This window comes from Eurosta solidaginis, chromosome 4 (assembly GCF_040869045.1).
Source record: "Eurosta solidaginis isolate ZX-2024a chromosome 4, ASM4086904v1, whole genome shotgun sequence".
Classification (NCBI taxonomy): domain Eukaryota; kingdom Metazoa; phylum Arthropoda; class Insecta; order Diptera; family Tephritidae; genus Eurosta; species Eurosta solidaginis.
Window position 1 is genome coordinate 248,204,273 of NC_090322.1, and position 17,429 is coordinate 248,221,701.

At 36.4% G+C, this 17,429-nt stretch overlaps 1 protein-coding gene across 3 annotated transcripts in view; it reads right to left on the bottom strand.

Moving 5' to 3' along the window:
* LOC137249345 (cytochrome P450 4g15-like) overlaps positions 1 to 17,429 on the bottom strand; it is a 34,776-nt gene that overhangs the window by 8,452 nt on the left and 8,895 nt on the right. For 2 of the 3 annotated variants that reach the window (XM_067780725.1, XM_067780723.1), the window contains exon 2: positions 9,792 to 9,974. In XM_067780725.1, coding sequence (XP_067636826.1) covers positions 9,792 to 9,974 — 183 coding nt within the window. Of the gene's footprint in view, positions 1 to 8,626; positions 8,745 to 9,791; positions 9,975 to 17,429 lie in introns of those variants that run through there. The other variant, XM_067780724.1, reaches the window with a different exon arrangement.

Below are 17,429 nucleotides of genomic sequence, written 5' to 3' on the forward strand. Positions count from 1 at the left end.
CTTAGCACAATAACTTGAGCAAAAACCGATATATCTTTACTAAACTTAGCCCACGTACTTATCTGAACTCACTTTATCTTGGTATTAAAAATGGCCGAAATCCGACCATAACCACGCCCAGTTTATCGATATCGAAAATTACGAAAAATGAAAAAAATTCCATAATTCTATACCAAATACGAAAAAAGGGATGAAACATGGTAACTGGATTGGTTTATTGACGCAAAATATAACTTTGGAAAAAACTTTGTAAAATGGGTGTGACACCTACCATATTAAGTAGAAGAAAATGAAAAAGTTCTGCAAGGCGAAATCAACAGCCCTTGGAATTTTGGCAGGAATACTGTTAGTGGTATTGCATATATAAATAAATTAGCAGTACCCCACAGATGATTTTCTGGATCACCTGGTCCACATTTTGGTCGATATCGCGAGAACGCCTTCACATATACATCTAAGGGCCACTCGCTTTTAAAACCCTCATTAATACCTTTAATTTGATATCCATATCGTACAAACACATTCTAGACACACCCCTGGTCCACCTTTATGGCGATTTCTCGAAAAGGCGTTCACCTATAGAACTAAAGCCCATTCCCTTTTAAAATACTCATTACCACCTTTTATTTGATACCCATATCGTACAAACACATTCTAGAGTCACCCCTGGTCCACCTTAGTGGCGATATCTCGAAAAGGCGTCCACCGATAGACCTAAGGCCCACTACCTCTTAAAATGCTCAGTAACACCTTTCATTTGATACCCATATCGTACAAACAAATTCTAGAGTCAGCCCTGGTCCACCTTTATGGCGATATCCCTAAATGGCGTCCATCCATAGAACTATGGCCTACTCTCTCTTAAAATACTCTTTAATACCTTCCATTTGATACATATGTCATACAACCACATTCCAGGGTTACCCTAGGTTCATTTTCCTACATGGTGATTTTCCTTATTTTGTCTCCATAGCTCTCAACTGAGTATGTAATGTTCGGTTACACCCGAACTTAGCCTTCCTTACTTGTTATATAAGTATTTTCATATACATAAGTTTTATGTTTGTATTGCGCAATAAAAGATTTTAATCTTAATGTGCTAATGTATTAAAACTAATAACTAATAAATGATGAAATGATGATGATGATGATGATGAAAAGACTTTTCCGTGGGTCAAAAATTCGTATGGAAATGAGGGGACAAACATGGAATCGACTTAATATAATGGTATAAATATAAATAGGTAGGTACTTTGTGTGAGGATGCAAAGTTTCACCTTTTTTGTGGTCTCTATGTAAAAACTATGACTACGAATCACGTATTTTAACAATATATGTGACCCGGTCTATGAAAAGGTGGCTTATGACTCAAATTGCGAGAAACATCTGTTTTTTTGCGAGATACAGCTGTAAACAGCTGTTTTGTTTTTATGCGTCATAAGCCACCTTTTCATAAACCGGGTCACATATGACGTAAACGTAAATATTTGATGAAATTTGAAGCTTCTAGCCGTAAAAAAGGGGCAAAAATGACAGTTTATATGTATGTATATATGTTTTTATGGGGTATATAATATATACACCACCGATCTCTATGATTTTTTCACACAACAATATATGCTATATACGTAAACATATGGCGAAATCTGAAGCTTCTAGCTGTTAAAATGGGGAAAAAATTGCGAAAAGTTTCTTATCTGGACAATCGGTTGTGGGGGATATATGCTATATTCTTTATTCTTTAATCACACACAACAACCAATGGTTATATTTAAAGTGCATGATATCTTACACACTAACATTTTAAATAAAAACTTATAATATTGAAACCTATTCATGTAGGCCTTCATATCGGGTTACCTGGTTAATAAGTGATAATATTACACAACATATACAAATACCCAAGAACAATATAATCCTTAACCAGTTAAGTAGATAACTAAGCTGAAGTTTACAACCAGAGAATATTTGAAGAAAAACAATATTCCGAGTAATTAGAATAGATAAAAAACATATACATACAATGAAGAAATAGAGAGAGAGGTATACAAATCATTTGGCAAAGTGTTGCATAACTTCGTGTTTGAAACGGGTTGTGTGTTGTCAAACCTCTAATCGCTATTGGTAGATTATTCCAAAGGCGAACTTTGAAAACAAAAAACTGTCGCTCGGTAACCGAGCAAGTATATTTCATGCTACAGATAGCGAGTGATCGAGAGGATCTCATGAAACTAAAACGCTCCTTCAAATAATCTGGCTCATGTGTAACTATGACTTTATGTAATAATGTTAAGCATCTGAGTTTTAAGAGATTTTCAAATGAGATGGAAACTATTTTTAGAGCAAAAGTTGAAATGCGATCATAACGTTTAACAGTGTAAATATACCTAGCCACGTTGTTGTATAGGATATTAAGTTTCCTCCTACCCATGCTATCACAACCGGCATATTGTTCACAGCCATATAGCAATGTCGGTTAAGATACGCTTTAGCTAGAAGTAGGCGAATTTTAGGTGGTGTGAACTGCTGAACACTCCATAGGGATCTCAGCATTCCATACACGTGGCCTACATTAGTGATTATTTGGTTGTTCCATGTTAGCGATCTATTGAAAATCACGCCCAGATTTTTACAGTGTCTACATATTTTATTACAGTGTTATTCAACTTTATATCGTGAAAATTTGCGAGGTCAAATTGTTTTTTATATATTGCGATACATTGGGACTTGTTTGGGTTCAATATTAGGCCATTATAGAAGCCCAAGTGTAGATCTGATCTAGGTGGATGTTTATGTTCCCAATGCAAGCATTTATGGAATCCAAGGGACAACCAAGGTATAGTTGAACGTCATCTGCATAGATATGAATGTTACAGTGCTTTATAATATCCGTTATATAATTTATATAAAGCACAAATAAAAGTGGACCGAGAATTGATCCTTGAGGGACACCTTTTGTAACATTCAAAAGTTTCGATGTTGAGTCTCCCATACTTACGGCTTGTGAACGACCGAAAAGGTAATTTTGAACTAGGCTCAGTGACGATGAAGAGAATTTGTACAATTTATTGAGTTTTATGCATAAAAGTGTGTGATCTACAGAGTCGAAAGCTTTGGAGTGATCAATTAGAGTTAGAAATGTTACGTTATTTTTGTCAATATTTCACCTTATATCATCGGGACCTTTAGAAGAGCTGTAGTACAGCTCCTGTTAGATATTAATCCAGATTGATAATGGCTAAGCAGTGAGTTATTATGAATGAAGTAACAGATTTGATTGTGCATTAGGCATTCAAGAACCTTATAACCTATAGATAAGAATGGTAAAATGGCAATTGGCATAAAGTCGCCATTGGGTTTCTTAACCGGAATGATTTTAGATTTTTTCCAGCAGTTTGGAAAGCTCGCCGTAAATAAAACTGTATTGAAAGGGTAAGTAAGGTATGGTAAGATCTTTGGGAGTAAGCGCTTCAAAAACTTCGGGTGAATCCCGTCGAAACCCGTGGCGTCAGATTTTATGCTAAGTATAGCTTGAACAACATCGCACTCATCACCACTCTTAAAACTGAAATTAGACGCAGCTAAGCTACTTTATCATTGTAACGGTCATAGCATATATTACTATTACATACCGACAAATCGACAAATTTTTCGTTTAAGTCGTTGATGTCCAGGGATTCATCATTAAAATTATTTTTAGCACCAATGCCTATTTCGCGAATACGTTTCCATATTTGAATGGAGCCTATGGCAGAGTAGAATTGGCTTTCATAAAACGCCGTATACGACCGATCTAATCCGTTTTTTCAGGCAACAATGTGTGCAATATACGAAAGAATATGGTGAAGTTTGAAGCTTCAATCTGATAAATTGAAGAAGATATGACAAAAATACTCTTTTTCTGAAAAATCGGTTGTATGGAGGATATACGCTATAGTGGTCTGATCCGACAAATGTCTAATCGGACACCTAAATACACCCGATCACCAAATTTTATCAAGATATCTCAAAAATTGAGGGACTAGTTTGCATACAAACAGACAGACGGACATACAGACAGACGGACAGACGGACATGGCTAAATCAAATCAGCTCTTCATCCTGATCATTTCGGTATGCATATGGTGGATCTATCTATTTTCCTTTAAGGACTTTAAATTTTGAGATTCGTGCCAAAGTTAATATACCCTTTCATTTTCATGAAAGGTATAAAAAATTGATAAACATGGTTAAACACTGCCTAATTTCTCATTCACCTGATATAATATGAATAAAGACATACAATGTGTAATTGGTGTCAATATGTACTTATCGCACATGAACATACTGATGTATATACATATGTACCAACATGTATGAATGTATCTCTACAATGGAATTTGTGCTATTTTTAACACAATCCTCCACTTATGAATGAATTAAATAAATACTTTCAATATGTACTATGCCCGATTTACAAGTCACAGATCTTGGGTTCGAGACCCACTATGACTTGCTATGATTACTGCATATTAGACTCACATTAAAGAGGATCATCACGGTTTGCCTAGACGTGATCGTCTTTCGGCAATGAACGATTAGCTCTCAGGTCCGGGTTTTCAGTGCAAGTTTTAACTCCAGTTAAAGTTGACTAGAGTTAAACTTTGCCACTTTGTGCGATAACATACAATTTTGCTACTCATCTCAGCCAGCTTAAGCGGCCGAATTTCTTCTAGTCAACTTTAATTGGAGTTTAAACTCGCACTGCCGAACCGGACATTAGTTTGCGTTTAGAATACGTGTGCTCTACAAATATCTATTTTATTTATTGGCGTCTGTCAAATTATAAAAAAAAATTAGCGAAGTTTGGCCTAAAACTAGTTAGCGTTAAATTAGCTCAAAATTTGAATTATTCGTATGAGTATGGCATTTGTAAACTTATTAAAATGGTCTGGCAAAATGCCTACTAATCCAAATTTGCGAATAAAGTGTGTGTGTGTCTGATGACCTTTGACCTTTATTGCATTATCCGCATATAGAATATACCTATTTATGTTGGTACGTTAGCGAATGTGCATACGTATTTTCAAGTACAGTGGTGGTAAAAAGAAAAGCACCAAAATGCACTTACGGTTAAAAAACAAGTCGATGAAAAATTTTTCCCTGTTACGGCGTTCCCACGGTCACTATATCTACACAAGGAAACTTTATAATTAATGTGGTTAACATCAATAATTCTTCAACTCATTAGGTGGTACATTGAGGCTAAAAAATTAGAAAGTCCCTAGAAGGAGATTCGTGCCGAAATATGTTCAATAAGTGAGTTTATCCACCCATTATCGAAGTGGACCACCACGAAAGGCCACTGAACGCCTTGATAGGAATATTGCCATGAAACCTCTTCTTAGCCAGAAACTTCCGCGGAATTGAAGTATAGCATGAACATACAAACTATAATTGGTCCACCGTCACTTGAGGTAAAATAATTAATTGGTCTCCGGCTAAAAGAAAACCAGCTTCTTACCACAAGAAAAACTTCCCCCCACTAAGCTGGTTCTGCGTGAAAAGAAACTGGTTTCATAACACCTGGCGACGAGTCATATTCTCTGGTTAGCGCAAAATAAATATATTCAATTAAGATTTTAATGCGCAGTTAAGCCCAAAAGTACAAAAATATGGACATCAGAACTGTGTTCAGATTACTGTGCTCGATTAGCCCCCCAATTCTTGATGCAAAGCCATCTTTAATGCAGCCAATGTATTATTAACAAGCAACGCCAGTGGCATAGTGAGAGGGGGCATCTTGCCCCGGGCGCTACTCACAGGGGGCGCCAAATTGTCCGCAAAGCAGAGCTTCCTGGATAATTTGTATTATTATTATAACTGATTTCTGGAAAAAAAATTTCTATACCACAGGTTGTGGAATAATTGAAAGCATATATCTTTTTTCCTCACGTTCAACGTTACGATGCTTTAACAAAAACTGTCAAACGTGAATCTGAAACACGATGGAGCGCGAGAAAACAAGCGGTTTGCGTTATCGTCGATGGGCTAGAGAATGTAGTATAGCACTTCGAACAATCAGCTGAGTACACTAACACGACAAATGACACCAGTAGCGCAGCTACAGTTCTGTTGCAAAATATACTAAATGTTAGTTTAACAACATTAGTTCATTTCTGGTATGATATTTTAAGTAGGATTGATCGTGTGCAGCTCAGATTACAATATCCGGGGATGAATTTTAAAGAAGCGTTTTAAGATCATGTTAAACCCTTAGCGACTGAACTATGCGAAATTCCAGACACTCTCTGTGAAGAAGCAATAGGAAAAGCGAAGCCTATTGTAAAACTTGTAAGAAGGCGCTGCAAAACTCTCGGAGAATCGGCTAGAGTTTTTCCGCAGAATGTGAAATTTCCCGCGTTATGAAAAGTGTTCTCGATCATCTCCAACAAGAAATACGTACAAGCAGGACCGGATTAACCCTCAACGGGGCCATAGGCAACCATCAATTTGGGGGCCCCCTTTTCACGTCGTGCTCTTCTTTTTTCGATTAAAAAATACAACTTAAATCTTTCATAAAAATTTTATTGTCACAAAGTAATAATATCAATAAAATTACTATCTACACTTTAATCATGTCGTTTTCGGCAAATCCATCATTTACATACATATATCATCAATATCGATTTTGTTCAATATATCTGTTGTAGCTCTTTCAGCATCTTTGATTCTTTTTAATTGCGAGAAGGATCGTTCGGCAGAACAATTTGTGATCATTAATGTTAAAAAAATCCGAAGAGCTATTTCTGTGTTAGGAAATACATCGGCTAATTGATCTTCCATTAGAATCTTATACAAGTGACTATGAATTTTTTGTGCATCAGTGTATTTGGAGTTCACGTAACTTTGGAATTTTTTTAATTTCACTGAAAAATTCTTCCAAATATCTAGAATAAAAACGAACTAAGCTATTTAGAGCTTCGTGGAGGTCTTCATCACTTAGAGAGAAGTTGATGAGAAATGCAAATCCCTCTGAAACTTCCATATATACTTTCGCAAGTCATTTGATTTCACTGTGAAGATTTGTTGATGATTTCGAGGGAAACTTTTGTCCTAAAATCATCGCGAGGCGAAAATTTTGCTTCTGGAGCATTTCCGTCATTCGGCTGTTTTTTTCTACGACGAGTACGTTTTACGATTTCTGTATAACATACACTAGGTAATAATTGTTTAGTTTTTTCCTCAGTAATCAGTTTGATTAGGCCGATTGATATCATCGGCCTAAACACCCGCGCTGTTAGTTCTGCTTACTCCAAGCTGGAAAAAGAAGCGGTAAAGATGGGTTTGATGGTGAATGAGGACAAAACGAAGTACCTGCTGTCATCGAGCAAAGAGTCAGCGCATATGCGCATTGGCAACCACGCTACTGTTGGCAGCCATAATTTCGAAATAGTAAAAGACTTCGTTTATTTGGGAACCAGCATCAACATTAGCAACAACATCAGCACTGAAATCCAGCGAAGAATCAATCTTGCCAATAAATGCTACTTTGGACTAGGTAGGCAATTGAAAAGTAAAGTCCTCTCTCGGCGAACGAAAATCATACTCTACAAGTCACTTATCGTACCCGTCCTGCAATATGGGGCAGAAGCATGGACCATGACAACAGCAGATGAAGCGGCTTTGGGAGTGTTCGAGAGAAAAGTTCTTCGAAAGATTTATGGACCTCTACGCGTTGGCGATGGCGAGTACCGAAGAAGATTTAATGATGAGCTGTACGAGCTGTACGCAGACATCAACATAGTCCAGCGAATTAAAACGCAGCGGCTGCGCTGGCTAGGCCATGTTATGCGAATGAAAGATGATGCTCCGGCCAAGAAAGTGTTTCTATCGGAACCCGCCTATGGAAGCAGAGGTAGAGGGCGGCCCCCACTCCGTTGGAAGGACCAGGTGGAAAACGATTTAAACTCCCTTGGTGTGACCAATTGGCGCCGGTTGGCGGAGCGAAGGAGCGACTGGCGCGCCTTGTTGGACGGCCATAACCGTTTAGACGGTTAAGCGCCAATTAAGTAAGTAAGTAATCAGTTTGATTTAACCACACTTTTGTGAAGTACGCGATATTGAAGTATACATAATTGTACTAGTCCCAAAGTCGACTAAATATAGACCATATTACAATACTGAATATTGGAGTTATTTATTCGACACTTCAACGATACGAACGTTAGCAGAAGGTGTAAAATATCAGGAAATACCCAAATTCGTTACAATACATTCATTTATTTGTCATCCATCATTAATCATTCAGTCTTTCATCATTCTAGTTGAAATTTCCGCTTGAAGGCTTCTACACACTCTGTTCCAAAAATAGCCGAAATTTTTCAAAATAAAAACAACCAGTGTACATTTTGAGATAATTCGTTTTTATTATTCAATATTCGCTCATACAATTTGTCAAATGAGAAGGAAATGTCCTTTTTAGAAACCTTGTCTAATTCGTCGGTCGTCGCCTTTTGAACGCGGTCAATTGAGTATTATTTATTTGAGTAAAATTTATTTTCAGTTCTGATTATATTTTTCTTTCACTCTCTAGAATTGTATGTTTGTAAGAAAATTTTAAAAGTCTTTTTAATTTTTCGGGGGCCACCGATTTTAGGGGCAACTGCCTATTCTGCCTAATTGTTAATCCGGCCCTGCGTACAAGATTTACACGACCAAATGACCTTAATTTTAGGTTTGGATTCCTCTTAGACGTTGGAAATCTGTTAAACAAGAATAATAACGACTTAGAAAGAAATTGTAAGAACTTTGGTGAATTTTATAATACAGATTTCGATGGAACAGAATTTTTATCGAAATATGTGACTGCAAAATATAACTTTATGTTAGGCCATGTTATTCGAATGAAAGATGACGCTCCGGCTACAAAGTGTTTCTATCGGAACCCGCCTATGGAAGCAGAGGTAGAGGGCGGCGCCCACTCCGTTGGAAGGATCAGGTGGAAAACGACTTAAACTCCCTTGGTGTGACCAATTGGCGCCGGTTGGCAGAGAGAAGAAGCGACTGGCGCTCCTTGTTGGACGGCCATGACCGTTTAAGCGCCAATTAAGTAAGTAAGTAAGTATAAAAGCAATTGAACCAGGGCGCAAGAAAACCTCACTGCACCACTGAGCCACATCCATGGTTTTTATTGCGTACCACATCATTACATACCGATAATACTGCACAGTTACCTTAAAGCGGTTGTGGCTCAATATTTGTGTTGAAAAAAATTTATTTTGCACTCATTAATGAATATAAATCATAGTCAGTCGTTGCCTATCCAATTTATGTTTCGTAATACCAGCTAGCGTGCTGGGTCGCTTTTTTGTGGTGAGAAGCGGGTTTTTTTTAGCCATGGGCCATCAAATTACTTTTCCTTGAAATTCCAAATTTCACGTTTATGCTATCCGTCAGCTGCGTGACAATTTCTGTACCAGTTTTAAATGTGTTCAGAAGAACTTTCCTGATAATATCCCTATCATAGCGTTCAGTGGCCTTTCGTGGACATCCGCTTCCAGAACGAGTGGACAAAGTCAGGGATTCTATATATTTCACCTATAATCTCCTTAGGGATGAATCATTGCTTTGTACATCGTCTACGGTATTTTTATTTCGGGTGATTTGCGGTTTGTAGACAATGGTATGATCGATCATTCCATGAAAATGGTAAACTACAATCGCGGGACCAATTTCAGTAGAGCTTTTTTCGCATCAGTACGCGCACACCATCTCAACAAACATTCCTAAAGTTTTCTCTGTAAACTTACCCAATAAAATCTCCACGGTAGCTTCACTCATGTAATCATGACAATCAAATGTTTTACCACCTTCAGATCGCAATTTATGTACAACATTTCGCGAGTTCTCATTAAATAGATCAATGAAGCTTTTTAAAACATTCAAATCAAATGTTGGAGCTATTAGTTTTCGATAAACACGCCATTTTGCACCTAAAATGTTAAATGGAAAAATAAACATTAATTTTTTTCAATTTATTTTTTATTAAGTAAGATATTTAAAACTACAGAGTTATCACATATTTTCTTAAGAGATACAGTTTCAATGAACTTTACAACTATAACATTGCGATTACATATTTATAAGTTTGGAAATGAATAAAAAGTTAACAAAAAGCCTTTATATACTTATTTACATAGTTATTATTATAGGTATATTTGTATGTAATCACCTAAAATAATTATTAATTTAAGCTATCGGCTAACGAGTTTATAAGGGGATTGTTTGAATATTGACAGTGTCTATTGAATTTTTCAATAATCTTAAGTATTTGGCCCGAAACCAGTTCACATTTGTTATCAAGCGTTTTGTGGAGTGGTGCCATGGTAAATTAAGCATAATTTTTAAAATTTTGTTTTGACGCACTTGTAATTTCATAATGTGGGTTTTAGCACAGATTCCCCAAATGGGACATCCATATAACATCATAGATTCGAAAATTACTTTCGCTATTATAATTTTGTTGGCATTGCTAAGTTTTGATTTCATATTTATTAGAGGATATAACATTTTAATTCCTAAATCAATTTTCTGCAAAACACTCTGAATATGATCTTTGAAAACTAGTTTAATATCAAGCGTTACGCCTAAATATTTGACTTTGTTGGGCCAGGTGAACCCGAAATTATATACTTGAAGAGTTGAATTTGGAAGATAAGAAGGTTTTCTTCTTATCGTGAAGAAGATTGCTTGTGTTTTTCCAGGGTTAATTTTGATTTTCCATGTGAAGAAATAATCAACTAATATATCTAAGGCACATTGTAATTCGATCGCAGTTTGCTGACCGAATTTGTGCGAAGACTACACAGCAACATCGTCTGCGTAAAAAGAATATTTTCAACTGCTAACTTTTTCTATATCAGAACAGAAGATAATATACAGAAGGGGGCCGAGCACTGAGCCCTGAGGTACCCCTGCTGGTAGTTGTACGAGATCTGAGGAGGTATCTCCAATTTGTACGCAGAAATAACGATTGGTTACATAATTCTGAATAATCTTAATTAAATGAGGTGGAAACCGAAAATTTATAAGTTTGTAAATTAGCCCATTATCCCATACTGAGTCAAATTCTTTCTCAATATCTAGTAAGACGAGAGATGTTGACTTCCTTTTGCCAAATTCATTTTTTACATCATTGCAGAGTCGTTTGATGGCATGAGCAGTGGAATGAAATTTACGAAATCCAAACTGTTCATGAGGGATGATGTCAGTGGATTCTAAAAACTCCCAGATTTGTTCTTTTAATATCTTCTCGAGTACTTTGCCAAGACTGCTGAGTAGACTTATGAGGCGATAACTCGACTTGAGATTATTTGGCTTACCTTTTTTATGTATTGGAATGACGGTGGCTACTTTCCAAGTGTCAGGAAAATATTGGAGTTTAAGACAACAGTTAAAGATAAAGGTTAGATATGCAATGGCATTTTGACTATTTTTGACTTCATCTAAGCCGGAAGCTTTTTTGGAATTTAGAAAAGAAATAGTAGTAGATACGCTATTCTGTGTGACATAGAAAGATTGAGGGGATTCAACTACCTGAGTATCAAATTGAGCCACAAAGGTGTTAACTCTGGTGGTGTGGGAAGGACAACCAAGGTTTTCGGATACTATGTGATATTCCAGAAAATTTTCAGAAAAAGATTCTGCCTTTTCTTCATTTTTATATAATGTAATGTTGTTTGATACAATGGAAGGAATAACGTCATTTTTCTTTTTCAGTATTTTGGTTATATTACAGAAAGGCGTTGACCTTTCTTCAAGGGAGCTCAGTCTGTTGTTCCATTTTTCGTTCCTATTTCAACAACTCATAGTCTGTTTGTTGTCGATATCGTACCCATTCTCTGCGATATGAATTTCTTAATTGTATTATGTTCAAAATGGATGCAGGTAATTTGCAATGATATTTATCATAGGCAACTTTAGGAACAGAAAGTCTCACAGCGTCCAAAATCTTACCTGTAAAGAGCTCAATTTCTTTATCTACAATAACTTTGCTAGTAGCTTCACTTATGTCCATAGACATGTTATTGAATTCCCGTTTTAGAAACTGGTTGTATCTGTACTAATTGGCACGCTTGTAGTCAAAGCGTAGGGGCTGATTAAATGAAATATCGAGTTTCATTTTGAACTCGACTGGCAGGTGATCGGAGCTGAGTGCGTTTACTGCGATTAGTTGAGAGATGAATTCAGGTATATTTGATAAAATGAGATCAATTGTAGAAGGTCTACTCCTGGCAGCAGGGGGAATGTAAGTAGGAGTTTGGGAATGTGACATTGATACAGGATGCAAGGTAGTGACCTCTTGTAAAATATTTCCCCACGAATTTGCTGGCAAGCAGCCCCATATCCTGTGCCTGCTGTTAAAATCACCATATAGAGCGAATTTGCAGTTTTGATTAAAAAGTTTTCTCAAGTTTGCTTTAAACTTACTTTGGATGCCATTAGAACGTGACCCACCTGGGAAATAAATACTAACTAAAATACTACTTTGGAACACAATTCAATACCAATATTTTCAAATACTTCTGTTACAATGCTTGGGATAACACTAAATTGAATCGATTTTCGGATGAGCATAGCCACACCACCACCATTTCTATGTAAGCGATCTTTTCTTATGACAAAGTAGTCTGAGAGAGATAATTTTTTATTTATAATTTATTATTTAGCCATGTTTCCGAAAGCATGCATATATCTGTTTTGTTGGTTTCTAGGTAATGAAATAACTCATTTTTTTTATTTAGGATACTACGAGAGTTCCACATAGTTAGTCTTAGTGTACAATCACCCGTTATGAGTTATTTTGATATAAATATTTAATTGCCAGTTGCGTGATAACATTGAACTGATCTATTTTGGTTTTACATTCTTTTAATTTAATTAAAATATCTAACGTTAACTTGGTTATTTCACTTTCTATGAATAACTCATTATTTTGATGATTTGTGTTATGTGAACTGCTGTGCAGCCAGGCAGGGCTGGGAGGCAGAGTTGGTGGAAGTACTCTCGAAGTATTGTGTAATGAAGGAAATGAAGAAGAGTTGTAGTTAAACGACTTATACTGTTTTCACACAGAAACTTAATGATCTCATTTTACCTTCTAATGAAATCGTAAATTTTTTGCTTTCACACAGAAGTAACTGCTCGATTAGTATGAAGGACGACATGTCAAGCGAATAAAATGACAATGCTATATGACAGACAATCATGGCGGAACGATACAAGGTGACAGCATGGTGACATACCTACAAACATAAAAAATTCCATGTACTTGTAAATTCGATGGACAAATGTCAAAATCGTACTGCGCCGTTAGTTGATATATCAAATCAAATAAAAAAGGTTATAATCAGCTGTTCGATGCGGCCACCTTGTATCGTTCCGACATGATTGTCTTCTTCACTAAATGCAATTCCTCGTTTAGTGCATAATTATTTGAGTTGACGGGGTGCTGGACAAATTTGCTATAAATTATTTGAATTTTAATTTGTTTATCTTACTGTGTAGCCATAAAAAGTGTAAACAATACCATACTATACAAATTTTAAACAAAATAAAAAATTATTAATCCATTAAAATTTTCAAAATATTTTGGCGCACATATGTAAAGGCTAAAAATGTCACACTGCCCAGTAAAAATCTGAGCCTTATATAATTATTACTTCATATGGCCCAAAGGCTTAAGGTCTTTATTTTGTGTACTTATATCATTAGGCATACAGTTTATGTGAAGATAACGTTATGTATAAAGCTGATGTATAAAGGATTACATAAGGAACTATTTTAAGCCATTAGGAAGAATTTAACCACCCTATTATAAGGCTTATTTCACATTTAAAACAAGGCTTGCATAGAACATAAATACGACACCTTCTGACTTTGAGTTCTTTTAATCAGCTATTACAAAACATTATTTATGTATAGATTGGTCATCTCTTGCTGTCGAAGCTTTGGTGATTCCACGGGCGAATCGTTTTTTTGATATGGAATACGCCATACCCCATCCTTACAGAATTAAGGCCTGATGCTCTAAGCCTTTTAGAAATTAAAATAAGTCTTATAAACGGTTCAAATTCTTTGCTGGGTTTTCTCTAGCGCTACCGCCAGGGTTGCCGTTTGGATACAGTTGGGACACCGGTGTCCCATATGGGTTAAAAATGCGGTCATATTGTACACGTATCTCTTAACTTATGTAAACTTAATACCACAAATCAACTGTACAAATATAAAAACCAGCAATTAAGTACAATTAAATTTTCCGTTGAAAAAGAATAACAAAATATTTTACCAAATACGCACTAATTTCATTTCTCTAGAATAAACATAACAACCTTGAATTTGTTATTTTGGTAGATCAAAAGCTGATTTAGAATTTGTATTACCCTTGACGCATTAACCACAAAAAATAAAAAATAAATAATTATTGCTTGGCTCGATTTATCTCCGAGAAGATTTAGGCCGAACTTCTCTTCGAATTTGAGTCTTACTCCCTTTTGATATTCATTTCATTTATTTATTTGAGTCTATGGTTATAACAACCTTACAGACTAGATAGCAATATTGACTTAGAACTAAAGACTTACTGTCTTAAAATACATTTACAAACTAATGGTAATGAGATATGAGCTTTGATAAAAATAAGGATCTAGGCATCGCAAAGTCTAAATCAAGATTATTAAAGATTTTGTTACACTCAATTAAAGCCCTCATTATGGGCGCAAAATTACAATAGTTGTATTTAGTGATTTTTATATGGAAGGGTAAGTTAGATCTTAACATCCTACTAGGTACATTGAAGTATAGGAACCCGAGAAGATCCGGAGAATCAATGAAGTCACTATGAATGTCAAAAATGAACATAAGAGAATGAATACTCCTTCTGTAAGCTAGAGATTTTACATCAATAAGCATACACCGACGGCCACCGTGGTGTGATGGTAGCGTGCTCCGCCTACCGCACCGTATGCCCTGGGTTCACACCCTGGAAAAAGCAATATCAAAATTTTAGAAATAAGGTTTTTCAATTAGAAAAAAATTATTCTAAGCGGGGTCGCCCCTCGGCAGTGTTGGGCAAGCGCTCCGAGTGTATTTCTGCCATGAAAAGCTCTCAGTGAAAACTCATCTGCCTTCCAGATGCCGTTCGGAGTCGGCATAAAAAATGTAGGTCCCGTCCGGCCAATTTGTAGGGAAAACAAGAGGAGCACGACGCAAATTGGAAGAGAAGCTTAGCCTTACATCTCTTTGGAGGTTATCGCGCCTTACATTTATTTATTTTTTATTTAAGCATACACCGGTCTAGGTAGTCAAAGCCAACCTAATGAAACACCTCTGTACTCTTTCCAATCTGAGGGAGTGTGAGGCATAGGTCGGGTTCCAGAATATGGAAGCATACTCCAATTTAGACCGCACTTAATAATTATAGAGCATCTTCCTTGTATAAGGTTCTTTAAAATATTTGGCATATCGCTTTACAAAAGCTAAGTTAGAGTAGGCCTTAGGGATAATGTAGTTGACATGGTTAACGAAAGAATAACCTGAGTCAAAAAGTACACCGAGATCCAGAAATTCAGTTACTGCACTGAGTACTTAAGAGTGAGTATGTAGAGGGAGATCGAATTATTGATTTAACATTTGTTGATGTTAAGAACCATTTTGTTTCTTGTACTCCACTCAGCAAGCTCATTTAGGTCGCATTGAAGAGCAAGAATATTGCACTAAAAAGCTTAAGATCATCAGCACATAATAGATATGTATTTTGAATGACTAAAATATTCGCCAATATTATTTATAAATAAAAAATAAACAATATAGGACCAAGAATACTACACTGAGGCACACCAGAAGTGGCCACGAAGGGGTAAGATCTGGTACCTTCGATTTCTACAAAGGAAATTCATACAACATCATTTTTATTTCCCGATTTAAAGATTGGCGTGATAGAGGCAATTTTCCACCGATCAATAAAAACACCGGTGGAAAGAGAAAGATTAAAAATAAAACATAAAGACGCCGATAAAGACCAGCTGCATTTCTTTAGTAAGAAAGAAGATTACCCATCTAAATCACGTTTGAATGATGATTTCAAGGCGGAGATGTCATTAATAACGTCAAGTTCAGTAACTGCAACTCCACCAAAGGCCACAAAATTAGCGGGGTTACAAATTGAATGAATATCACTTTCGTTATCAATAACATAATTCGATTTAAAGAAATCGGCAAAAATATTAACTGAGTCTACCAAACTGACAAAAAACTTCTCGTTATAGCTCAAACAAAATGGAATATTTGAGGACCCTTTTTTTGATCGAATGAAATTCCAGAATGCTTTAGGGTTTGACTTGATATCATATTCCTAGCGATTGATATAGTTATAGTCCGAGATATTTTTAGCAAGAAAAAGCGAATTTCAATCTATTTTCGATATAACTAAATTCAATACTTCGACATTCACGTTTCGATAGTCAAAAGGTCGACTATCATCATCATAAGTATATACGAAATCTATAAATTTAAGCGATAACTGTAAAGTTATATAATGCATGTCCGACTTAAAATAAAATAAATGTAAGGCGCGATAACCTCCGAAGAGATCTAAGGCCGAGCTTCTCTTCCAATTTGCGTTGTGTTCCTCTTGATTTTTCCCTACAAATTGGCCGGACGGGACCTACATGTTTTATGCCGACTCCGAACGGCATCTGCAAGGCAGATGAGTTTTCACTGAGAGCTTTTCATGGCAGAAATACAATCGGAGCGCTTGCCAGACACTGCCGAGGGGCGACCCCGCTTAGAAAAATTTTCTTCTAATTGAAAAATCTTATTTCTAAAATTTTGATGTTGCTTTGCCCGGGAGTTGAACCCAGGGCATACGGTGTGATAGGCGGAGCACGCTACCATCACACCACGGTGGCCGCCATGTCCGACTTACAGATGGGAAAATTACATTCATCTAACTGAAAATTCAAATTTTCATTAACAAAAATAAGATCAAGAATATTCCCTACGAATTTACAGACGGTACCTACATATTTTATGCCGATTCCAGACGGAAGCTGATGCAAGTAATATGCATTTTCAATGAAAAGCTTTTCATAGTAGAAATACGCTAGGAGCTCAGGACCTTCGCTGTGGTATGTGAAGCACGCTCCCACCACACCTGGGCTGCCCTTTTTATGTTATTGTAGCAGTGCTTCGCCCCATCCAATAGGTGCGACCGATCACAAATTGTCATCAATATCCTCTAGCGGGAGTCCAAGGAAACTTGATGTTTCAACACGGGTGGACCATAATTAGAGGGGTGTTAGAGGCGTTGGTTCCACAATACAATTGAAGAGATGGTTGGTGTCATGTGGGGACACGTTACAAGCAGGACATATATTTTGTATGTCGGG